The 25,751-nt window shown below is 43.1% G+C and overlaps 2 protein-coding genes across 4 annotated transcripts; one reads left to right on the top strand and one right to left on the bottom strand.

Moving 5' to 3' along the window:
- Positions 1-1,426: 1,426 nt before the first annotated feature.
- LOC112893038 (vacuolar protein sorting-associated protein 45 homolog) lies at positions 1,427-8,294 on the top strand. Of its 3 annotated transcripts, none has more exons than XM_025960194.1 (14): positions 1,431-2,187; positions 2,277-2,416; positions 2,491-2,692; positions 2,785-2,864; positions 2,969-3,196; positions 4,024-4,149; positions 4,231-4,311; positions 4,404-4,545; positions 4,643-4,821; positions 6,028-6,183; positions 7,117-7,224; positions 7,295-7,416; positions 7,647-7,778; positions 7,899-8,294. In XM_025960194.1, exons 2-14 carry the CDS (start codon positions 2,327-2,329, stop codon positions 7,954-7,956), a joined length of 1,704 nt encoding a protein of 567 aa, XP_025815979.1. In that variant the 5' UTR covers positions 1,431-2,187; positions 2,277-2,326; the 3' UTR covers positions 7,957-8,294. The 3 variants fall into 3 exon arrangements, 2 of the variants coding, with proteins under 2 accessions (XP_025815979.1, XP_025815970.1); XM_025960185.1 differs by having other exon boundaries at positions 1,432-2,124; XR_003228739.1 differs by lacking the exons at positions 7,647-7,778; positions 7,899-8,294 and adding an exon at positions 6,374-6,677 and having other exon boundaries at positions 1,427-2,187; positions 7,295-7,390.
- Positions 8,295-20,259: 11,965 nt separating this feature from the next.
- LOC112878787 (probable inactive nicotinamidase At3g16190) lies at positions 20,260-24,558 on the bottom strand. The gene is made up of 5 exons (XM_025943038.1): positions 24,214-24,558; positions 23,983-24,102; positions 22,204-22,435; positions 21,627-21,743; positions 20,260-20,612 (listed from the first exon to the last, which is right to left on the bottom strand). The coding sequence occupies exons 1-5, from the start codon at positions 24,403-24,405 to the stop codon at positions 20,548-20,550; spliced, it is 726 nt and encodes a 241-aa protein (XP_025798823.1). The 5' UTR covers positions 24,406-24,558; the 3' UTR covers positions 20,260-20,547.
- Between the last annotated feature and the right edge of the window lie 1,193 nt (positions 24,559-25,751).

Genomic DNA, 25,751 nt, shown 5'->3' with positions numbered 1-25,751 from the left:
GAGTAGACGCGGTAGCGGCGATTGAGATGAAGAAGCGAGCGAGAGGGAGAGGAAAGGCCGACCGGCACGGGTGAATGGATGTTGTCGGAGGAAATCTCCAGCCGGGTGGCGGAATGCACCCGCCTAATCCTGGTTAAGGATGGGTTTGGAGGAGACTTAGGAGCGCTTGATCGGTGGGCGGATGAACGCAGGAAGGGCACAAGGATTTAGAGTGGTTCGGGCCGTCGGAGTGTAACACGCTACGTCCACTTGGAAGTTGTATTGGTTGTAGAAACCTGTCTGAGAGCCTTGCAACCTTAGCCTAAATGGGCCTTCGCGTGAACTTATCTGAACCTTGTCTTCTAACGGGTGCACTCTCTGTTTTATAGTCCAAGGGGAGTGCTTACACTGTGCGGGGCCCCGACAGGTGTACAGCCAGGATATGGCTGTGTGCAGCCTTGCCTGCACAGTGACCGCTGTCAGTGTTATCCAACAGTGGACCCGTATTGCCACTGTTGGGTGAGAACCTGTCAGGCGAAGAAGCAGCGCTGATCTGCTGCGCCGCTGCCTCCGCGTGCACTGTGGCAGCGCACGCCTCGGCTCTCCTGTTATATGCCATCATCACGCCCGCGCGCGGCGTCGTGACAGGACTGTACGCTGCTTGCGCACAGTATACGGTGACACGACGCGCCGTCTTGGAAACAGGCGGGCTTACCATGGTCTCAGCCTACCTGCTCCGTGTGTCAGCGGCAGGCCATACTTTTTTACTTGGGCGCGCCCGGCCCAACTACCGCATTGAATGCTGGTAGGTGGGTTGGAGATCTGCGAGAGGCCTCCCGCCACAGGCACGTGGTAGGGCCAGCTCTGCTCCCACCGCGGGGGCGGCACGTGCCGGCACCGGACCCTTTCCCGAGGGGAGGGGGTCCGGGCCCCCGAGGCTGGTTGGAGCGGTCTGGCCTGTGATGGCCTGGCCATCACACGTGGTGGCTCCGGACCTCTCTGGGGAGTCCGGGTCCGCAGGGGCTACCCGAGAGCTCCCCTGGCTTCATGGGCACGTGGAGGCCCCGGATCTCTAAGAGCACGGGGAAGGTCCGGTGACCATGGTCCCAGCTGTCAGGCCGGGCCGTACGCCACGTCACCCTTAGACGAGGGGGAGATCACGGATGGTGAGACGCTAAGGGTCTGGACACCCTAGCAGGAGGTACCCCTGTCCGCATGTACCGACACATGTATTCGATGCAATAATTCTGATTGATCGATAGGATTAGGGGTAAAATGGTCTCTTCGTAACATGAAACAAAAAGAAAAGAAGAAAATAGAGAAAAGAAGAAGAAATACGCTGAATTGAAACAATTCCGCGGACAGAGACTTATATTTTGAAACATTTATGAATTGAGGGTTAAAAGATATATGGTGTGAAAATATGATGACAAATTTCGAAATTTGTCCCGGCTCCGACCCCCTCGATATTCGACGCTCCTCCCTTCCCTCCCGCACCGCCGCCCCTGCGCTTCTCCCATCCGGCGGCGCCGCCCTTGCACGGCCCTCCCCCACACCGGCGACGCTCGATCTGCTCGCCCCGCCGCCCCTGCGCGACCCTCCTCTACCTGAGACGGCCACCCTGCGCCCTCCCCTCACCCTCCTCCCACCAGCGCCACCGCCCTGCGCGGCCCTCCCCTCACCGGCGCCGGCCGGCCTTCCCCCACCGGCGCCACGCCCCTGCGGACCACCACGGACAGCGCGCGCTCCCCCCCTCCCCTCTGGCACCGCCGCCCCTGCGCCTGTCCTCCACCGGCGGCGCCGCCCCTGCACGGCCAGGCCCTCCTACCCACCGGAGACTCTCGATCTGCCTCCACCCACCCCGCCGCCCCTGCGCGGCCCTCCTCTACCGGCGACGGCTACCTACGCAGCCCTTCCCTCTCCCTTCTCCCACCAGCGACGCCGCCCTGCGCGGCCCTCCTCTCACCGGTGACGGCTGGCCTTCCCCAGCGCCGACGCCGCCCCTGCGGGCTAGCACGAACAGCGCGCGTGGGTGCCCTCCAGGCACGCGTCTGCAGGGCCGGCGCCCTCCAGGGACGACGCCCGGGCTCTGGCCACCGCGTGCCCCCGGTGTCCGGCTTCTTCAGCCCCAGCGCCCTCTTGACGGTAATTTTGTCTTTGTCCAAGTTAAAAGAGTTGCAGGGAGATCTAACGGATTGCCACTTTCCGGTAACGTTTGCGTCTTTTACTGCTATTTTTTTAAGGGGACAAACGTTTTTGATGGTATTTTACGAAGTCGTCATCTTTCGATGCTACAGAAACCAATTTTCCCTTTGAAGAACCAGCCGCTGCGGCTGCAGCATCAGCAATGGTGCTGATCGCTTTCGTCCGCGACTACATCGATCGCATGCTCCATGACATCCCGGGAATGAAGGTCCTCGTCCTCGACCCCCAAACCGTACGTCCGTCGCCCCCCCGAGAATCCTAGCTTCGGCTCCTCCCCAATTTTGACCTGACCAGATCCGTGCTCAGGTCGGCATGGTGAGCGTGGTGTACAGCCAGTCAGATCTGCTGCGGAAGGAGGTGTTCCTCGTGGAGACGATGGACAACGCCTCCAGCTCCAGGGAATCCATGGCGCACCTCAAGGCCGTCTACTTCCTCCGACCCTCTGCCGACAACGTCCAGAAGCTCCGCAGGCACCTCGCCATGCCGCGCTTCGCCGAGTACCACCTTTGTGCGTGACCAATCACTGATTTACTATGGAATTTTGGTGTGGTGGGGATTTCCCTTATACATTTGGTTCTTTTACGGCTTGTGCCCTCGCAGTCTTCTCCAATATATTGAAGATTCCGCAGATTCAGATACTAGCTGATTCTGATGAGCAGGAGGTTGTTCAGCAAGTTCAGGTCAGTGGTGTTGAATACGTTTCATTTGCTTGTTGCAATGACAATTGCAAATGGTTGAGATGGAAGATAACATTTTCATGTGTGTTCTTATTCTGTTTCTGCAGGAGTTCTATGCTGATTTTTGTGCCATTGACCCATACCATTTCACTCTCAACATTCAAAATAACCATATGTACATGCTTCCAACGGTGGTCGATCCTCCTGGCATGCAGAGCTTTTGTGATCGAGCTGTTGATGGCATTGCTTCTGTCTTCTTGGCTCTCAAGCGTCGCCCTGTTATTAGATTTCAGAGGACATCAGATGTTGCAAAAAGGATCGCACAAGAAACTGCGGTTGGTCAATTGTCACTGCAAAACAGTGTTATGAAAGTCCCAAAATTTGATGTTTTTCAAAATAAAGTTTAAATATGTCGTGTCAGGTCACAGCTCTTTAGATTTTTCTTACTCCAGCACATCACACGGTGTTAACTCACACAGGCCTAGTTTATGTTTGCTAGGCTTTAGAATCTAGTCATTATGAGAATCCATGTTTAATTCCAGTAAGGTTTTTGGTTCTACAAAAAATGCTTTCAACTAATTATTATAATCAAAACAAGAGAAGCATAACTTGTTTCTAAAAGCATTTTTTTCCTTCGATGTGGTTGTGGATTGTGATCTGTTTTATTTATGAATTGTTTATAACACCTGAGTTATTATCGGAACATATGGCTTTGAAATGGGAAGAACATATGACTGTAGCCATTGGAACAAGCATAGGATTGATACATAGACACGGAAGGGTATATTTACCTTCTGTCATCTAAAAGGGGAATAGTATACATAAACATTAAAGTTAACGTTTGGAGTTACATTTTCTGTTGTTTGGGTGATTTTTGAGTGCCATTATGAACTTTTACATGTTACATTCATCAATGTGAGCATGGTCAAAGTGTTCATTTCTTTATTAACTACACAAGCACCATTTCACTATCCACTTGTCCTACAAGTTGGAAAAAGTTCAATTTGTAGAAGTAGGGAGCACAAAAATATCTTCTGAAAGCCTCTTTATTTTTTTCTTTGTGACATACTAAAAGGAAATAATGGTTGCAATAGTAACATTTATTTGGAATGGCAACTCATATGGAACTTGTCCTGAAGCATTTATAATTTGGACCATGCAGAGATTGATGTATGAGCAGGAGAGTGGCCTGTTTGATTTTAGACGAACAGAAAACTCTTCGTTGTTGTTGGTGATTGACAGGAGGGATGATCCTGTTACGCCTCTCCTTAACCAATGGACATATCAGGTGAGCCAAAGAAACTCCATCTATTTTGTCCTGTTCAAACGTACTTCTCTTAATTTGCAAGCAATCTTATATGGATTGCAGGCAATGGTTCATGAACTTATTGGAATCGAGAACAACAAAGTGGATCTTAGGGGATTTGCCAATGTACCTAAAGACCAGCAGGTTAATATATGTTGAATTTCTCCTATGTAACATGATGAAACAATTGCTAAGTATTTTTTGAATGTTAATCTATTTCAAATATACTTAAATAGGAGGTGGTTCTATCATCGGTTCAAGATGATTTTTTTAGAGCTAACATGTTTGAGAATTTTGGGGACCTCGGTATGAACATCAAAAGAATGGTAGATGACTTTCAGCATCTTTCGAAGAGCAGCCTTAATCTCCAGAGTATAGGTAATTTAGACTTCATTTTGGGTTATATCCTGTGAAATAAAAAATATTGAAATATGGCAATAGCATTTTGCAAAATCTAATGCATTGGTGGTTTTAGGTGATATGGCAAAGTTCGTGACCAACTATCCTGAATATCGAAAGACACATGGAAATGTAACAAAACATGTCGCTTTGGTGAGTGAGATGAGCAGAATTGTGGAGGAAAGGAAGCTTATGCTAGTTTCACAGACAGAACAAGAGCTTGCATGTACGAGTGGACAAGCAGCAGCCTTTGAGGTATCCATTTTGATGCATATGAATTATACCCTGCCATCAGTGACAACTCTCAACTTACCCTTAATATCCTATGTGCATTTTCTCGCCTTAGACGTAGTTATCAAAATTTGAGCTTGTGCTGATAAACTGATAAGGCTTTTCCTTTTTATGTAATATATTTAGCTTGGGTCAACAAATATATTCTATGTTGTACCAGCTAAGTATATTATTATTTTGAAATTATCGTTTATTTTTGTAGAAAATCCCTGCAAGTTGCAAAGTTTTGATAAGCTCACCTGAATCTTGCTTTCCTGGCAGTTAAACCAACTATAAGTTTTATATAATTCTAGATTCCTGTGGGCACTTTGTCCTTGGACCAATTGATATGGCGCTAAGTTTGCACCAATAAAGTTCAGTGTAGCATAGCAAGTCTTGGCCTCTGCCCCTTTCAATTTCACATTCAACAATGATTCTAAATGAAGTATTTTTCCTTACCACTCAAAATATGCCAAATCAATCCTAATGGCCATGAGAAAACCCCACACTGGACAGAGACCATCGTATTGAGCCTCACCAGACTGTCTATTTCGTGTCACGCTGAAAAGTCAAAGGGCAAATTGCTCCTGATAAAATCTGGAACTATGTAAAAATTGTGGGTGTAGGTTAGTCCAGCTTTGTGACCTTTCCAGTTTATTAAACTAGTTACGCACTTGTGACTCTTTGTTATTCACTCTAACAAAAAAAAAGAGAGCTTGTGTTGTGTCTGCTCATGAGTGATCAGTTTATGCCTACGTGTCCAAGGTGGCATTGAAGGTCTCGGTTCTTTTTTTGCTAATGAGTGATGAATTTATGCCTCTGTGTCCAAGGTGGCATTGAGCTAACCATATCCAAAATTGTTCAGAACTCATCTTCATGCTTTTAGGATTGGATTTCTTATTTAATGCAACTGGGGGCTTTAGAAAATTGGTTGTAAGCTTTCTGAGTTCATTGCTTAAGTAGTTGATTTTTCCTTAAAAGTGAGAATACACTTTGTATTGCTTTACTGCTACCTTGGCATGGGTCAAAGCTATGCCTCTTCTTACAATTGTTTGTCTTGTTGACCTACTTGTCAAGATTGAATATTATATGTATGATTCATAACCCATTTGTCTCATCAAATTTGATAAGACGTGTGCTTGTTATTTTATGTTTGTTCATTACTGATGTTTACATGTTGATTTTCTTCAGGCTGTCACTTCCTTGCTAAACAATGAAAGTGTATCTGATATTGACCGATTACGACTAGTAATGCTCTATGCTTTGCGGTATGAAAAAGAGAGTCCAGTTCAACTGATGCAGCTTTTCAACAAACTGGCTTCTTGTTCTGCCAAATACAAGTCTGGGGTATGTAAATTTCACTAGCTTTGTGCTAGACCATGTATTTTTCTTAAGTCTCTACACAGGGTGTTTTGGCTGTGTCACTGTTAATTGCCTTTCTGGTTTCCCCCCCTTTTTATGGAGGAAGCTGGTTTTGAATCATAAATGTTCCATGTTTGCAGCATTGGCATAACTGAAACGTGTTTTTTGTTTATAGCAACAATGTACATTTCATGGACAGCTCCACTTGTGGACTATGGAGTCAGCTATACATTGGATTCTGAAATACATCCTTATTCCCTGTGATACATTTGTAATACTGATCGGTTGTTGGATCAGTCTATAGCTAATGATCTTTCAGTTTCCTTTGGCTAGTAACCAGGGTTCAGTTTCACTTGGTGGAAACCTGACAGTTACCTTCCCGAACAGATTGCACCTTTAATAAGTGATTGGGCCATTCGGGCTAGATATTAAAAGGAATGCCATCAAATTAGCCATTTGAAGAACTGTGGAAGGCTAAGGTAACAAAAATTGAAGAATTTGGATGGAAAAAAAAATAAAGAAACAAGCTGATTAGAAACCCACTGGAAACCGGCTGATTATGCCTTGTTTCTGTCTTATCAATCAAGGCCTATTCATCTACTGGTTAATAGGACCCTTGGTCATGACTTAATTATCAATTGGCACAGGACAGAACTAAAGAGTTATGTGCTTGTATTGAGATGTAATGGTAGTTTTGTAGTCAGACTATGCAAATGTCCCTGCTTTGAATGTAATTGGGCTTTGAACACTAGAATTCTATTCTATAATATACATATACAAGGAGCACCAGTTCCTGGGATCTCATTTAATTGACTACCTATTTGCTTTATATTGGAGTTATATCAAAGATGGGATGCATTGTTTTGTTTTCGCCTAGTACTTCACAAGTCTAATGAGTATTGCAATTTTTATATGCAGCTTGTTCAATTCCTCCTTAAGCAGGCTGGTGTTGATAAGAGAACAGGCGACTTGTATGGGAACCGTGATCTATTAAATATTGCTCGTAACATGGCTCGTGGGCTCAAGGTTTGTACAAAAGTTCTACAAATGAATGTACATGAAACATAGCTTCTTCTGATGTGCTTATTGGTTGCAGGGAGTTGAGAATGTCTACACCCAGCACCAGCCTCTTCTCTTCCAAACTATGGAAGGAATTGTTAAAGGTCGATTGCGAGATGCGGACTATCCACTTGTTGGCAACCATTTCCAGCAGGGCAGGTTAGACTGAAATGGTTGTGTTGTGTGGAAATTAAAATACTTTTATTGTTGGCATGTACAAGAAACTCTTCCTTGAGCACTCCCTGTGAAATGAAGTTAAATCATTTCTAGCAATATTTTAAATCAATAACTTTTTAGTTTCTGTCCCCCTTTCTTTTGTCAACAAAGGTTATTTATTTTGAAATTTGAATCTTTACTGAAACGATTGCTGAGATTGTTGCTTTCCACAGGCCTCAAGATGTGGTCATATTCATTGCTGGAGGGACAACTTATGAGGAAGCAAGATCAGTAGCCCTTTGTAATGCAGCAAATCCTGGAGTTCGTTTCTTCCTTGGAGGTTCAGTGGTTCTGAATTCAAAAAGGTATCAACTGGGAACCAACCATTTTTTAGCAATTCATATGATTATTTGGAGGTGGATGTGCAGGGTTTTGGAAAACTTGCTGTTTTTGCACAGATTTTCTCAAATGTTGATGTGCTGCAGATTTCTTGAAGATTTGGGGGAGGCACAAAGGATATCGAAATCAAGCACTATAATATGAGCTAAATTGTGCATCTCCTGTTTGAAGAGTACCAGAATATGATAATTGACAGTATTGACTCCACTTTTGCATAGAATCAAATCTGTGTGATAAATTTTGTAACATAAGCACTAGGTGCTTAGTGCAACGTCATACCAAATAAGCATATCTGTAGCCCGTCCAGCATCTGTTTATGTTATTCTTGTTTTTTCCCTCTTTACACAGTTGAAGCAACTATTTGTTTGTCTCTATACCAGTGTTGATTGAGATTGTACCATTTAGGTCGTATGTGGAACTCAAAAGATCGTGTATGTAAAAGAGGCCAGTTATAATTTTCAGTTTCTCTCCGTTTTATCTTTTGAAATTGTGTGAGCTGCTCTGTCTATGCAGTTAGGTTGGACATCTACGGGATTCAAAAGTGATTGTCTCGACTGGATGCTGATGCTTTCCTGCAGTGTAGCAACTAGCAAAGCACTGCAGTACCTTTCCTCCACTCATCCTGATGCAGCAGTTGAGATCGCTTTGGTTTTTCATTGCTATGTTTTATGATTTTTTCATCTTAGGGCAAATCTACGTTGATCCAGATTTGAGAGCTTGCTTCTGCATTTCCATGCTGCTTGCCGGCTTCCCAGTCTAGCTAGCTGTGGCTTCAACAGTACTCACTATCCTGTATTTTGGGTACATTGTCAAGCAGAAGCGTGGTCTCACCCTTAAATGCTTGATCTTGGTTGTTTTTGGCTCCTGATCGGTGCATTCAAGCATCTATTGATCGAACTAACACCAACTTCAGCAGACCCTCTAAACAGCCTTTTTCTCAAGTTTAGAATGTAAAAAAAAAAGGAGACGCACTCCAACAAACTCTCTACTAGACTCTATTTTGGGAAAGTCTCCAAATCTCACCTTCCATTCTTACTCCAACAAACTCTCTACTAGACTCTATTTTGGGAAGGTCTCCAAATCCCACCTTCCATTCCTAGGGGTCTCTATGGAACTCTTTATTATAAGTTAGAATTGAGAGTTATTCCTGTAGCCCCTGAAAATTAGAGGCAGCCCTCATTTACTATTTAGAGGACCTAAAAATTAGAGGCAGCCCTCATTTAGTATTTAGAGGGTCTGATTTGGAGGCTATCGCTGGAGTTACTTTTGCGATGTATACCAGAAGCGATTCAGTCGCGTCCTTATCCACTTGATTTCTAGTCTGTTTTTTAGTCTTGTTTGGTATAGCTTTTCTGAGTAGCCATTCTATGAAAATCTCGCTATCCTCTAAAGTGGATACCCACAGAATCTACTGGCACGAGAAGCTGGCAACCTTATTTTCTGTTTGGAGATTCTCTGTACATATATGCCCTTGGAGCTGATAATAACTTATTTGTAGCTGAATAAGCATGCATAGAAAGAAATAATTATTGCACTATTTTTTGACATTACAAGATGGTGTAAATATAGCCAATTACATTCTCTCTTAAAATAAAAAGAAAGAAAGGGGAAAAGAAAGAAGGAAAACAATCTGCACCTAGCATAGACCAAGCAACGGATTCATGCTGCTACCTGCATGCAACAATTAACAGAAGTATGTACTCAATTGTCTCATGAAGTCTAGCATCTAAGAACACACCATGAAGTTGCAGAGACCTTTCACCCACAATTTCCAATGTATTATTTACAATATAAAAACATCTAGTTCGATAGATGCTAGGTAAGTTTCGGTGATTAATGACAACTATACGTGACTAACGTGTATTTTGAAGGAATTATCATTAATTGGTTATGTCACAATATGAATGTGAAAGGAGATCCCTCAATTTGTATGAAGTACGGGCCAAGAACATGGGAATGAAGATTAAAAGATTAAGAAGATTTCTAGTATCAAGTGTCATAAGGAATGTCTGTGTTTTATCCGCCAACCTACCGAGGGATACCCCGAGGTAGTAGAGTTGTAGGCAGGGGAATTGCCGGACATGGAGCTTGATGGTAAAAGCGAGGATACAAGAAACAGATTTAGACAGATTCAGGCCACCATAATAGCGTAATACCTTATGTCCTGTTTGGGGTGTTGTATATTGTGCTCTGCGTTTGGGTGTTGTGTTGCCCTAGTTTAGGTTTGAGTTGGTGCTCGGTGTCTTTACCGATCTAGGTACCCGTGCCCTCCTTTATATACTCCAAGGGCGGGTTACTAGTCAATTATAATGTAGCAGTCTTAGTAGGATTATAGGGTAGAGTTCTAGTAGGATTACAGAGGAAACCCAATAGGAATCCGATATCTTTTTCCTTGCAGGTAGTTTCCTTGCAGGTACCTGGGATCTATCCCTGACAAGAAGATGGAGGACACCTGATTTAGTTCAGATTCTATAGTTTTTAGTCTTTGACCGTACTATTAAGGGGCCTGTAAGTTAGTAGCTTGACCTAGCAAAGCTTGATCTTCAAATAGTTGCACACGTGCTCAAACTCAGTGCCAGAAAGTTCAAAGAATTCAAGGAAACACATGGGAATGGAAAAGATTGATGTTGGAACTCAATGCAAAGTGGCTTAAACAAGGAGTAGCATGAAACTAGGCATCGGATGAATTGATCCCCTAATTTTTATAAGCAACGGATTATTGATAGTCGTTAAGTCCTAATTTCGACCGTCAATTTACTCGAAAACTAAAGGAGAACTGACATTTCTTACATGCATATTTGTTTAGAATAACATTGTTCCACATGCCTATTGGATTTTATTTGCATACAGAAATTAGAGCAAAAAAGAGGGAGAAGATGATGAGGACATCACCATGCTGGTACACCCGAGCCTTGGTCTTCTCCTAGTTACAAGTCTTCACCAACTTGTCTTCGCGTTTGGTTTGGAATCAGTCGACCACCCTGGACAGAAACGACGATATCTTCTTCATACGACATCGAAACGAGACGTTCTTTGATGTGTCGAAAGGAAGATGATGAAACCTTTCATTTGGTTCTGGTCCTAGCTCCGAAAGTGTCCTGGATAATTCTGTATGACCACAAGAAGGTGCCGCGTCACCAGTTTTAGGCCACATTGGTCTTGTATCGTGTCGAGCCGTAAGCCCATGTTGTGGGCGTCCTCCCTGGTCGCCCTTAACCCTAGCTTATCCCTTTTGATATAAACTCAGTAGCTGCCACCATAGAAATTGGGGCTATTGTTTAGTTTCAGTTTTCCACTGAGAAATTGAGTTTGATTCATTGTAACAGTGTCAACAAAGTCCTTATACTATGATCCAGGCCTGGAGCAGCGGTGTAGCGGTTGCAGGGGTTCGAATCGTGTCTTATTAGAAGATCGGATCGTCCATGTCGAGTTCTCCACCAATCGAATTACTCATCTATCGGAAGATCGGGTCAATGCCACATCAAGTAGTATCAGGATTTCAAGTTGCCCATGAGATATATTATCGTGTTCCCCTTTAGATTCATCTTGTTTTCATTACCTAGAGTCTACAAAAAGCCCAAAAACACATATACTTTCCACTGTCCTATCTCCTTTTTAGCCTTTGCAATTTTGTTCCAGATTTGCTTTGTTGAGTTGGTGTCCGTGGTCGAGTCTTATAGTTGGTTTAGTGAGTTCGTCATCGTAGTTCAATCGCCCATCGCTGTTTTGTTTCCGCCGCTATCCCATCCACCTTTACCTATACAACAAGTTGAGCCATCATATTACTTGACTTGCCCCGCTAGCCGCCTTGTGTGAATTCTCACTGCACAAGCCCTAGATAGGTTGCAAGCCGCCTTGTGCCTTTCGCCTTGCATCGCAGCCCTTCTTGATTCATCTGGCGATACCTTTTGCTGCATATACCAGGTAAGCTTTGCTCTTGGTTGCTTGCTGAGATGCTTTTCTCAGCCATGATAGGTGTTTGGAGGATAGGGAAGCTTTGCCCTGGCCGCCACCACCTTGTCTGCCCAGTTCTGCCTTCCAAAAACTCTGATTCGGATCCCCTTCCTTGAAATAGGTATAACTTTTCGCTAACTCATATTTGGGAAATTTTATTTTGAAATCAGCTAAAATTAAATTTGCGCCAAGATTTCCTTGGCTTCTCTGGGTTTGCTATTCTCAGATTTGCCAAATTCGCCCTGGAAGTGAGAGTACTCCAGCTCCAAAGTTGTTGCATGCTATTCAGAGAACATGTCTGATTTTCTATGGACCATATTCCAACTCTGTAGCTGAAACTTTTTATGGTTTCATCTCGTGTGATCCCTATTTGGAGAAAAATATAAAAAAATGTTGAAAAAATAAAAAGAGTTGCACAAATAAAAATGACCTGAGGAAAATCAGGGAAAAAGTGAAAAATAATTGCATGAGTTGTTGATTGCTTGTTCTTTGAGTTATGCCCATCGTCCTTTGTTCCAACTTATTGTGCTATGTCTAGGGACATGTCTTAGCTAGCAACTATGACTAGTACTTTGGAGACTTATTGACTTTTGCTAATCTGCTTTTCATAATTGCTATTCCTTGCTGGCTTATTAAGCCTGCCCACAGCTACACATATACTTCTATCAGTACATGTTCACCTTGTAACTGTTACACTCAAGCTTGATAACAGATTGTGCCGCCATGTTGGCTTTAATAAGAATACTTGCAAGACGGTGGTAAGCCGCTTGAGATATTGCATTCCGCCTTATCCATCACCCAGTAGTTGCTAGTTGATAGGGATAATTTTTTGATGTTGTCTTTTGTTGTCTTCTAACCATGTCAGGAAAGAGGTGGAGTCCCCTTCGGACTTCAATGAGTGCGTGTCCAAGGACGAGCTTATGAGGCTTCTTGATGACCAGCGCACCTACATCAATGGAAAATTTGATGAGTTGATACGCAATATTAACAATCTGGTCACCCACATTGAACATGTTGAACAATAACCTCGCCAGAGAGGCCTCGACAATGCCAATGTCTTGATGGTGAGGTGCATGAGGAGGACAATGACGATGATGCTGACTTTGATGATGGCGCACGCGATGCGGACCGTCTTCGGCATAGTCGTTGTGGTATGGGAGGTAATCATAATCATGGTAATAATGATCCTTTTGCTAAAACTAATTTTACTATGGTTCCTTTTGTTGGTAATGCTGAACTTGAGGATTATTTAAATTGAGAACTTGCTGTTGAACAGAAATTTAATTCTCATTTAGTTTCTGCTGAGCATAGAGTTAGACTTGCTACTACTGAGTTTACTGATTTTGCTCTATTTTGGTGGAATGATCTTTGCACTGCTCCTAACAATGCCAATGATACACCATAGACTTGAAATGATTTAAAATAATATATGAAATCTTGCTTTATACCTCCTTATTATCAATGTGATTTCTGTTTAAAATTGCAAATTTTAAATCGGGGTGACAAAGGAGTTGAGGAATATTATTAGTAGCTAATTATTGGTTTAACATGTTGTAATATACATGAGGATGATCAAAATACTTGTGCTAGATATTTTAGTGGTTTGCATCGTGATATAAGAGATATCCTTGATTATAAAGATTGGACCAGGTTTAGCCAATTGAATCATCTTGCTCTTAAAGCTGAAAGGGAAATACAGAGACGACGACAATAGACTTTCAGATCCAACACTAGAAGATCTTTTCCACAGCGTTCCGACCTCGACAAGCCCAAGTCCTCTGTTGTTAAGCCACCAGTGACACCACCCGCTACTACACATGCTTCTGAGGTGAGTAATTTCTCTATTGTGCAATCTTCAACCGCAGAAGAAGTCTGTTCCTCCTCGTGCTACAATGAGAAGCTCCACCAACATCATGTGCCACCACTGGAAGGGCAAGGAACAATTTGTTAGATGGTTTGAGCGTAAAGTAAGTTTCTAATTAGTTCTATATGACTTCCTTAATAATGCTTACATGTATTAGTTAACAAATTGTACACTGACAATTATATTCATTTTCTTCACCTTTGTGCAGATCAACACATTGTACAAACAAGGAAAAATAAGTAATGACATATATTCCCTTTCGCAAGGTCCAGACAATCGGGCACTCATTTTCAACAGGTGTGTCATCAATTGATTTATGTTTCGAATGACTCAGTATGAGAAAAAAACTAAGTACACAAAATAGTGGTGTTCTTGTCAAAGGCGATAATAGTACTGGCAATATGGAGCGGTATGGTGTTACCAAAAAAATTATCTCACTAGAATTTCCTAATGAAAAGGAGGTCATCATATTTCAGTGTGACTGCTATGATGTGCCTGCTGCCACAAAGAACAAAGGTAGAGGATATAATAGCGATCATTACGGGATTGTTGATATTGATAACATAACAATTTTGATATCTAAATGATCCTTACATTCTGGGTATTCAAGCTGAGCAGGTGTTCTATATAAAAAGCAAGAAGAATAAACCAGAATAGAGCACTATTGTTAGAATGAAGCCTAGAAAATTGTTTGCCATGCTTGAAGAAGCAATGGAAGGAGATAACAATGTAGACTCATTGGTCGTGGGTGTGGAAGACATGAATGTTTCACGCACTAATGAGGATTTGACAAATTGAAGGAGGAGTGGCATGGATGGGATAAGTGGTGATGCTTCTGTCATCCAAAAGGCCATTGCTAAATGTGTGCCACATTGTTCACTAAGTTTCAGATTTGTTGATGCTATTGGTAAGACATCTATGCTGCACCAATTTTCCTGCTCTAAAATTGACAACAACCTTGCAGCCTGTACATGCAAAGGACAAGCAGACTTATTTTAGATGTTTATAGATATGCTTTCTTTCTTCTTTTGTGTAGACCTAGATCGAATCAATAAATAAATTTAATACTTTGCCTCAACATTCAACGAACGAGTTGTAGTATAGAGGTTCATCGTATGTTTCCTCCTCTAACTCAAACTATCTATAGTTTGAATCCTAAATGACTCAAATTTATTTTTCTTTTTCAATAACTATTTAATAATAGCATAGTGCACCATTTTGCAATGATACCAAATATTATTACAACCCAAGGAATTCGTGGCAATATTGTCAACTAATGGCAACCGTTTTTTTTTCGTTACAATTCAAACAAAACCTTTTGCAACCATACTGAAGCTTATTACAATGCATGTGTTCGTGGTAATATCCTCAATTAATCAGAAACATTTTATTTTTTGTTGCAATATAGGTTAACCTTTTACAATGAAATTCAAGTTTATGGCAACACAAGAAATTTGTGGTAATAATGTCAAGCAGTTGCAACCACTTTGTTAATCATGGCAACAACACCTACCTATTGCAAAAAAATAAAGTTTAATGCAACACAAAATATTCGTGGCAATAGCTTCCACATATTGCAACGATTTTGCAAAATGGTGGCAATAATACCTACCTTTTGCAACGAAAATCAAGAATATCACAAGCAAGATATTCATGGAAGTATTCCCCACATATTGCAACCATTTCTCCAAATGGTGGCAATAACACCTACCTATTGCAACCGAGTATATGTTGTTGCATTCTGTTTCGTGGCAATAGGGTCAGAATATTTCAGCACCAGATGAACCGACACCCGTCGGTGCATTGACGTCAGCAGAAGGGATGTTAGAATTCAACGGCTAGCATGCAGGCTTAGTGTGGCCGGTTAAACCGACGGTGGCGACCAGTTTAATCGATGATTTAAGCTTTTTGGCAGAATGGCAGGTAACGGCTATGAGTGGTTCTCTATCCTATATAAGGAGCTCCCTCTGGTCATTTGAGGCTGCTAGAGTTCAGGAGAAGCACATAGACACTGAAGAAAACCTCCAAGCCATCCATAGTGTTACACATCCATAGGCTTTAGCACATGCTTTGAGAGTGTTAGTGCTAGGTTAGGCCTAGAGTGAGTGAGAGAACAAGGTGTTGCTTCCTTGTGTGGGGAATTTTTGCTTATTTTTAACCTTTTTTAAAGAATATTTTAAGTTTAATCCAGTTGTAATTTTATTTTCATCCCGTAGCCCATTTGGTCGCACCGGGCCGGTTGCCGCGATGGGCAGCCCCTGTCGCACCACTGCATGCAGCGCGACAGGGCTGCCACGATGACGGGCGCAGCCAGCGCGGCATCAGGCTGTGCTGACGTGGCAGACCTTTTCACGCCGCATGCAGTGGCGCGACAGGATTTGTCGCGCCAGGCGGCCTGGCGCGACATGCTTAATGTCCTGGGCCCGCTCCAGCTCCATTCCTCCTACCCCTCCCCTTTATTTCCTCACCTGCCCGACCCGAGGGGAGTTCCCTCCGCCGCCGCCGCCGGCTGCCCCCCAAATCCTGCGTTTTGGGGTGGGAAAAGTGAGGGAAAATGTTCCCCACCCTCCTCGGAAGGTATTCCCCTCATTTTCTCAAGGTATTTCCTATTATATTGGTATATCGTAGTTGGTTTTGTTGGTTAGGGTTAGGTTTTTGTTTTGCAAATTGATGTTGTTGATGAAAGTTTACTCATGATCGGTTGTTTTGGTAGTACGCAGATGTTACTCTGCCCGCTTATTTAACGTATGGAACTAGTTGCATGTGTTAAGGTTTAAGGATTTAGTAATTAATACGTATTGTGCAACCGTAGGATGCCAAGGCATGGTAAATCCAGTAAACCAAGGGTGATGACGGGAACTACCAACACCCGTTTGCCTAGTGGTGTTCATGTGCTGATGTGCTACTACAACAATCCTTGCAAGGTAGCCAAGTCTGATGAAGAGAAAACGTATAACCAGAGGTATTGGATGTGTGCCAATTATGCGTTTGGCCCTAACCCCCATCAGATCCGCATTGGGTTGATGGTAAGAATTTTGTTTTTTTGTCATATGAAAGCATGTGTGTGTTATGAGTAATATTTGGAGTGTAACAATTGCATGTTTTGCAGACCCCTCCCCCGCTATGTGATTTTGAGTAGTGGATCGACCTGAGATTAAGGAGGATGATAAGAAGTATCTGCATAGCATGAAGGAGTGGAATGCGGAGCGGAAGGAGTTGTTGAAGAAGAGACACGAAGAGGAGGCAGCAGAAAAGGAGCGCAAAGAGGAGGTGGAAAAGAGGCATGCTGCCAGTGCTGGGAGGAGAGGGAGCAGAAGCTTGAGCGTGTTCATCATGCGAAAGCAGTAATTGGGGAGAATCCCGATGCATTGAGGAAGGGGAAGTTGCCTCGTTGCACCCAGTAGTATGCTACATTAGCTAGTACTCCCTATGGTGTCATGTAATGGACTTGATATTTTTTTTATTGCATTGTCATGTACTCGGTTCATTCCATGTGTTGTCGTGTAATGGACTTGATGTAGTTTACATGTGTTGTCATGTAATGGACTTGTTTATGTAAAGGACTTCGTATGTGATGACAATCTGGGAATGGAGTAACAAGCTTTTTATGTGTTCTAGGTTTGAACATGCGAGCTTAGATGGATAGAAAAATAAGGCTTATATTGAAAAGTACATAACTTACGATAGAGCAAACACATATGGAAGGACACGACACCTACAAGATGGATAGTGGAATGTAGATTACACTCAAAACTAGATGACTTGAGATAGTGCAATTGGTCGCGCAAATGCATCTCAACTAGCCATAATAGTTGTGCCGTCCAGTAACTGTTGGTGGCATGAAGCGACGAGACAAGTTCTTTGACCGCTCCTGGCATAGTTCTTCTTCCAATTGGGTTATGTGCTCGGCCATCTTCGTCTTCTCCACCTCGGCTTCGTTGAGATGACAGGCATTCTCCTGATTCTCATGCAATAGTTGATTGATTTGTTCATGCTTCATATTGTTTTCTTGTTCCATTCGCTGATTCAGCACGTGCAAGTGACGTATATACTCTTGCAATAATAGGTCTGCAATGCTGGAATGATTCGGCGCATTGGGGGAACACCAAAACACCCTTTGTAAAACATGTTTGCACACACCATTGTGAGGAAGCATCATGTTTCCGGTGTAAGTAAACCATCGGATGCCTGGATTGAAATGAGACATACCAGACAACACCTGCGAAACCCTGCCATAAGACTCCAGCCAATCTCCCCACAAAAGAGCCATAGCGTGTTGCTGTGCACGCCATGCTTTGGAGTACTTCACCCGGTATCCACTAAAAGCAAAGATTGACTCCATAAGTGAAGGGACCGTTTCGCTGTCCTTCTGAACAATACCAAGAATCCGACGGGCCAGATAACGTGCAGTGCACTATGCATGCACTTGCTTCGGCTTAGAAGAAGAACAAGTGTGCGGCTGCCTTATGTTGGTGATCTTCCATTGACTCATGTCTCTAACTATCCGAGCCCAAACACCCCAAAGACATCCTTGCTTGCAGAGTACATCATAACGAACTCTTTTGTCCGAATGTATCACATTGAATGGATGATGCTGCCACACGACATAATCAGCCAAGAAAAACTGCAACTCTTCAAGGGAATTAAACTTTAGGCCCTTACTAATCTGTGGACTCTCACTATCAATTACAGACTCGCTTTTAAAAAAATTGGAGTCACAAATGGCTCTATGGATCATGCTAAGGTCCTTAGCATTTGAAACCGTCGAAATCTCAACATGCACTTGCTTCAACAAGCGCAACTCTTCGGCGGTATAAGAAAATCATCCATCATCATGACTGCCATCACTAGGAATTGACCCCTCCCTCAACTCCTCCTCCTCAACATGTTCCTCAAGTCCATCTTCTTCTTCTGCCTCCTCCTCATTGTGTTCATCTTCAAAATCAGCGCTAATATTGTATTCATTTTCCTCTGAACCTAAAGATACATCATCATCATCCATAGCCGCATCCTCTTCCTCAAAGGTACCGCCCTCAAAATCATCTGAAGCGACTGCCATATCAAAATCCAAAGCACAAACCCTAGAAGAAACTACTGGAACATCTTGAGAGATGGTAGATCCCAGGGTATTCAGAATAGGGATTTCATCTACTCTCTCAACTATATCATGCCTTCTAGTTGTACGGTTTATTTCGACAACCACCTCCCAACAAACCACATTTGCACGATTAACCATATCCTTGTACTGCATTCAATGCCTCTCGGATTCCAATTTCATCAAAACATAATGTACCCTAGCTTTACCACAGTCAAATTGGCTTCTAAGAGAAATTTCCTCTACTCCACAACAATGTTTGGCCATTACAAGGTCTACCAAATCTTTGAAGCATGGAGAAATATCAAACAATTAGACATCTTCAGTCATATTCTCAAAATGTCCATTTTTCTTAACAATTCCACCATGAAACAAACGGACTAACCGGTCCATCTACAAAATGGAAACCTTATACCTCAACTCACTTCAATACAATTAACAACTACCCAAACCTATCTACATTGCCTATTGTGCATGGATCAAGCCTACCTTAGCATTCACACTAGACAATTTCATGCAACTATATAAATCGAAACATGCAACTACTTCGAAGCGTTAATTTCATGGGCAGAGTAACATCTGCATGCTACCTAAACAACCAATCCAAAATAATCATTCATCTACAACCTTATTTTTCAACTCAAACACCAAATCCTAACATCCTATGCTAACTAATATCTAGCAATGTAACCGGTAAAACAACAATATAATGAGGGCAATACCTTCGGGGAAGGACGAGGAACAATCCCCCCACCCCAACTTGCCGGATTGGGGGGGGGGGGGGCGGTGGCGGAGGAAAAGATGGAGTGGAAGGGGGGAGGGGGAATCTAGGCAGGCTCATGGCATTATGCTTGTCGCATCGGCCCGCCTGGCGCGACAAGCGTTGACGCGCCGTCGGTGGTGGTGCGACAACGACACCACCTCAGCGCAGCATCGTGGCTGCGTTGGCGCGGCCGGCCAGCGTGGTGCCTCTGTCGCACCACATGGCAGCTCGTCGCGCCGATTGGCCCGACGCGACCAAATGGGCTATAGGGGTGAAAATAAAATTACAACCGGGTTAAACTTAAAATATTCTTTAAAAAAGGTTAAAAATAAAAAAATCGCTAATGGGCAGGCTAATGCAGTCGCTAAGACATATAGAGCAAGATCTAGCATCGACCGCAACAGATCTACAGGAGTGATTTGGCAATGGTTGTGGTGCTACCTCAACATCATATGATGTACATGTATCGTCACACAACAATGATGACGAGGAGGACCCAAGAGAAGCGAGGAATTTTGATGATACCAGAATTGCCCATCTGGATTTGCTGGAGAACCAGATAGTTTCCTGTTATTTCCTTTTGCAAATGTATCCTGATGTGGTTGTAATAACTCTGCTTACCCCTAGTCTTTGGGATTAGCTCGGGGTTCTGTAGGTTCTGCTGCCCTGCGCTGTTTACCCCTGGGTGCTGACAGACCAGCTGCAGCTTGCATGAGGGGGGAGTGCGACTCTCGTGCTGAGAACTTTTAAAATACGCGTATACTCTTGCAATTTTGGGGACTAACAGACTCCCTGTTCCATCACCTGCGTTTCGCACAGATTAAGTGGCCATCGACCACATGGCGTGATAAGCTCTATCTTTACACAGGGATTATAAGTTTGCATACATGGCAGCATCTGGAGTTGTTCTTACCTGACAGAGTAACACTACAACTACAGAGTCAGATGTAAATGAAGTCGAAAACCAAATATTAGAAGAGGTAGGTGTTGCATCTCGTACAACAGGGGACGGCCCTCTCTTTGGTGCCGAGAGACAGAGTGGAGTGAGAGACAGTGAGCCTAGCGGCGCCATTCTTCCAGGGTTGGCGTCTCCACTCCGATGTTCTTCATATCCCTGATATTTGCTGGGTGACATAAAATTGATGCATTTCAGTCGCAGGGAATCCCAAGGAACAGATTATATAGATTGAAAATCGTAATGGTATAAACTTTGTAACTGTCAGATGTTGCTCTGCAGTCAGTATCAAGAATAGGGTAATTTTTCCTAAGACAAGAATTTTTTGCCAGATTTTTAACCTGTTTAATAAAAAAACTTCATGTTTAGGAAAGAGTAAAATGCACCTACGGTCATTAAACTTGTCACATGGTGTGTTGTGTCATCTAGACCCCTATACAATTATCATGCATGATAGGTCCATACATGTGTTGAGAGTGTGACTCAGGTTCAACACATCTTAATAAGCAAGTAATTATGTACATGGCATTTTTGTATTGAGCTCGACATGCTGCCATGCTCTAAAACATGCTCATGACTGTTACCTATATGGCACTTGTTTGTAAACCAGGATAAAGCTGAAGTAAATTCCTACATTCTTAAATTTGAGACTGCGACGACATGAACATATAAAGGTCCAATGATCTGCCATCTAACCGTTGGATCATTTTTTTTCTCCAAACATGCAGGATTACATTGGGTCATTGAAATGAGTATCAATCTTGCAATTTGAGAAACAACTGTAGCGAAAATTTAGTAAATGTACATACTCTTTATCTAGTGCATAAAAGTTTGACGTTGGACTCAGAACACAAGATGTAACGACACTTTGACACAGAGTATGTGCGTGTTCCAAATCTCATTACTGCAGTCGGCACCATGTGCATTGATCCACTTCCCAACATCATAACTTAAATACCTACCCGACCACAGTGGATCAAATAAGAACATTGATAATACAATACTTTTAAAATTATATTTCATAATATGGAAAATCTAGAATGCAAGCTTTTCCATTTTAATGTGAAACAAATATATCTAACACTATTGTAATCCTAAGCACATTAAATTGCCAAAATAGCAGAAATATTGTTTCCATGTATAAACTAATATAGAAGGGCATTTAAGGAACATGAGTACTCACACAAATGGATTTCTGGCCTTGCAGCAGCTGTTGCATCAATAAGAACTGTTACTTTCTCGTAGTCTAGTGCTACAGCATCAAAGACAGTCTGCCGGATGCAATTTGGTGTTTGAACTCCTGAAGATGAACACATAGACATACATAAGTAACATAATCTTGTACTATTGGATATTGAGCTCTCTCTCAAGCAGAAAAGGAAGGATCCAAGTTTTCTATTGAATTTTTTTTTTCTTTTGGTGCAAAGGTTAATACAGTGGAAAAGAGAAGATTTTTCATATCTACTCTGAGACAAATAAGAATAAATGGCTATCGCCATTGTATGTCTATGTCAACTAGAAACATGTGGCCTTTCAAAAGGAAAACTAGAAACATGTGGCCTTTCAAAAGAAAAACTAGAAACATGTGGAAAGCGAAAATTACACAGGTAGAAAGGAGTACTGCAATCAGATAACAAAAAGAGTCCAACATTACAGAAATAGATTATATCAATACTGCAATCAATATATGTTTTATCAAGGTGACAAAAGGATAGTCAATTCCATATCAATATATGTCATATCAGAAGTTCAGAACCTACCAACAATAACCAAGTTCTTTATTCCAGCAGTTTTGAGGACAGAATCAAGGTGTGTCGCAAAGAAAGCACTGAACCTTGTCTTCACCAACTTATACTCCCCCTCCTTGATAACAAGCCCATCAGCCAGCTCTGCACCTTTCAAACCTTTCACGGTTGGACCCTTCCCCCCAGAATAGTGGTGCCTGCGAAAAAGTTCAACATCCCTTCCAGAAGGGTCATGCTCTCTGACAACCTACATTGCAGCATGCCATAAATCAATGTCTTAGCAGAGAACAGTAAAGTTAGATCTATCACACTACTTTCTGAATCAAATAGCTTTGTGTAAAAAGGAGACAACTGTAGGATTTGAGCAGATGCTAGAATGCCACATCCTCTAACAAATATGTAGAAACCATTTTAAGCAGAGTTCATGCGCACCAACACATTCAGCTCATGGAAATGGATAAGTATCAGAAGCACCAAAATGAAAAACATAAATGAAAATGATCCCAGGCTGGAAGATGACGGCTACATATATTTATACACAAGTTCCTAGGAAAGTGGCGGAAATTGGAAATATATGCTAGACAGATTATTTGTTTTGTTGCTTTCTAGACAACTTTAATAGCATCATACCGTTCCAGACATTTATGAACAAACCACAATTGTGCTCTCTCTGAATGAAATAATGTAGGTCTACCACCTAATCAAGAACTCTAAGCATATTGCCCTGCGTGATTCATGCAATTTGGTCCTAAAAACAAAACTTTCAATTTTATAATTTTCTTTCACACACAAAATCTGATTCTCATTATCCCTGAAGGAAAGGGAACACAGAAGGGAACTGTTTCAAATTCAGCAGACACAATGAGAAATCCCTAGAACCATTACACTTGTCCACCATCCAATGCTGAACAAATGTAGATGCTTGAGACCCAAATAATCCTAACGACTGCTATCATCAGTAAAAAAGTTGAGAGGTGCATGTTTAGAAAGGAAGAATGGTCAAACTAAATAAACTGGTTCAGATTGAAGATCTTAACCATTAGTTCTATAAACTTTTTGGGTGTGCACATGCAGGTGTCAAACTACTAGGGGGACACACAAAAGGGAACAAGACCTAAAAGGTAAGTAGGGGTATTAATTTATTAGCCAAATAAATCCTAGAAGAAAGACGAAAGCAAAAGGGAACTGTTATGAATTGATAGTCGATCAGAGGAGACACAATGAGAAATCCCCCCTCAATCCATTGTTAAAGAGTTGCAGCAGATGTTAGAGACCCAAATAGTACTCAGCACTGCTATGACTAAGGAAGGTTCAGAAGTGCCATGTGCGGTTACACAGGACCGGATGGTCGAACCATGTGAGCAGGTTCAGATAGGAATAAGACCTTGGTCAGTGATCCTAGAAATTGTTCAGAGTGTCCACGTGCATATATCAATGAAATCAGCAATATCAGCCTATTAGGGGCACACATTGCATTGAAAGAAGATAATCTCTGGGAGCAAGCTATATTATTGTTTCTCTGAACGTGCTAATTCATGTTCCTTGCACGGCAAAAGCACAAATAAATAAATAATAACTTAGTTAACCGAAAGGAGCCATCGAGATAGGAACTTAGCATCGCGCCAAGAACGAACTTACAACGCAACGCCTCAAAAGATTCCTCTTTAATTGGACCGAAAGAATCAGTACGACTAAGTGCAGTGAACCAATAAATTGGATGTTGCTCTCGTACTAGACCGAGAAATTAAGCAGAATCACACCAGGGAATGCGGAATTAGTAATGGCAAAACTGACCCAGACGAGGAAGATGCCGCGCTCCCTCGCGACGGCCACGGCCTCGGCGACGGCGGGGACGACGGCCTCGCCGCCGGCCACCAGCATGGGGCTGCGCATCGCCGGGTCCACGAAGTCCTTCTGAACGAAAATGAAGCCACCAATTCCACAAAACACGAAGCCGTGAGAAACAGCTCAAAATCAAGAATCGAAAATTTTTCCATGAAAAGAAAGTCCCCCCCTCAAACGGACCTGCATGTCGATGACGAGCATGGCCGTCTCGCTCCACTTGGCGGCCGCCGCCATGGGCCGCCGCGATTTGGAGGTGCCGCTCGGGATCCTCGGGCCGGAGAAGAGGCGCTTCTTGAGGTAGTGGAGGAGGAACTTGTCGAGCGAGAGGAGCAGCACCAGCAGGCACGACAGCAGCGCCAGATGTGATGGCATAAATCGCCAGGGATAAGAAAGGCAAAAGAAAACAGGAAACGAAAGGATTCGATGCGACAGGGGATGCGTCGATGCGATGGCGCGGTGAGAATTTTTTTTTTAATCCCGCGGCGTCTGGAAGGTGCCCCCTGTTTGCCTGTTTGATCAGGAGAAAATGGATTTGGGGTTTCGGTTGCAGGACGGTCTATGGTGTACGCGAATGGGGGCTAAATTGGAGGTGTTTGAGCGGAAAGAAACAATGGGATTTGATGGTGGAGTGAATGAATTTGCTGGGGTTTGGTTGGAAGAGTTGGTACTTGTACCAATAAAGCCATATAGGTTGTTGTGAAATGGAAGGGATTGGAGTAGAGCTGGACCTTTTGTTATGGAAAAGATGGGTGACATAGTGACATGGTTTTGATGTGCCTTTCTAGCATGGATTGCCTTTTCGTTTGGAACCAACGAATTTCGATTTGAGATCATTCCAAGCTTTATGTATTTAGTAAAGCACTTTAAAAAGCTTTCAAAAAATTACTAAACTTGAAAAAAGGCAGATCGGTGCTCCGACAATCTAGCCTAGTAGCTGTCCTTTTCTCATTATCATTCAAATTGACCCTTTTCAAATTTTGACGATTACAACATATTCTACTTCACCACATTTATCCGAATTTTCTCATAACTATTTGTGTGGTGTTCCAAGGATTTGAAGCACGAAAGATCATGTGAGCAGAATATTTCTTTCATTTTCACAACCTTATATACCTTTCCTTTTTGCTACTTGTTTTACCACGGAGCGGTTCAAACAACATAATACCTTACAAATCCATGCCGTTAGTTATCCCAGCAGGACAAAAGCCCTTGGCTAGGAAGGGAATTTTCAACGCGCCCAAAAGCTCCGCGTCCGCGAGCGCCGGTGGAGACCGGCAACGGGCGGCGAGGAAGAGGCACGTGATGTCGCGGAGCGGCGGCCGCCTCCACGCCGCCTTGCCACCCGCGCCGGGCCTCTTCATCATGGTCTGGTTCTTGACGGCGATGCCGTGCGCGGCCGGCAGTGGCGGCGGCGCGTTCTCCTTGCCGCCGCTGCCGCCGAGGTTGAGAACGGCCATCTGTGATGGGTTGGATTGGATCCCCTTCGGCCATGGGAGGGAGCTCAGGCGGCAGCCGGTAGGATAGGCGTGGGACGGGATGAATGACAAGGAGGCGGCGCTCGCTGGTATTTGTAATTGGGTCAGGGCCATGCCGCCATGGCTCTGAAATTCTGGGGCTTGGGAGGGAGTGGAAAACGGCGGAGCCCATTCCATGGGTCATTCGAGTTTGCCGCTAATCTTGGAAACAGAGGGCATGTTTTTCTTTTTCAGATTTGGATT

Source organism: Panicum hallii, chromosome 1, assembly GCF_002211085.1.
Source record: "Panicum hallii strain FIL2 chromosome 1, PHallii_v3.1, whole genome shotgun sequence".
NCBI lineage: Eukaryota > Viridiplantae > Streptophyta > Magnoliopsida > Poales > Poaceae > Panicum > Panicum hallii.
The sequence above is the reverse complement of the archived record's forward strand: the minus strand, read 5'-3'. Positions and strand labels throughout refer to the sequence as shown.

What these genes read in the sequence shown, in the direction of transcription:
- LOC112893038 (XM_025960194.1), top strand. Translation starts at nt 2,327, where the DNA reads ATGGTGCTGATCGCTTTCGTCCGCGACTACATCGATCGCATGCTCCAT. An exon ending in TTAACCAATGGACATATCAG is followed by an intron (nt 4,150 to 4,230) that starts GTGAGCCAAAGA and finishes TATGGATTGCAG; the next exon opens with GCAATGGTTCATGAACTTAT. An exon ending in CCTTAATCTCCAGAGTATAG is followed by an intron (nt 4,546 to 4,642) that starts GTAATTTAGACT and finishes TGGTGGTTTTAG; the next exon opens with GTGATATGGCAAAGTTCGTG.
- LOC112878787 (XM_025943038.1), bottom strand. Translation starts at nt 24,405, where the DNA reads ATGCCATCACATCTGGCGCTGCTGTCGTGCCTGCTGGTGCTGCTCCTC. An exon ending in AAAGAACTTGGTTATTGTTG is followed by an intron (nt 21,744 to 22,203) that starts GTAGGTTCTGAA and finishes GTTCATCTTCAG; the next exon opens with GAGTTCAAACACCAAATTGC. An exon ending in AAGGCCAGAAATCCATTTGT is followed by an intron (nt 20,613 to 21,626) that starts GTGAGTACTCAT and finishes TATGTCACCCAG; the next exon opens with CAAATATCAGGGATATGAAG.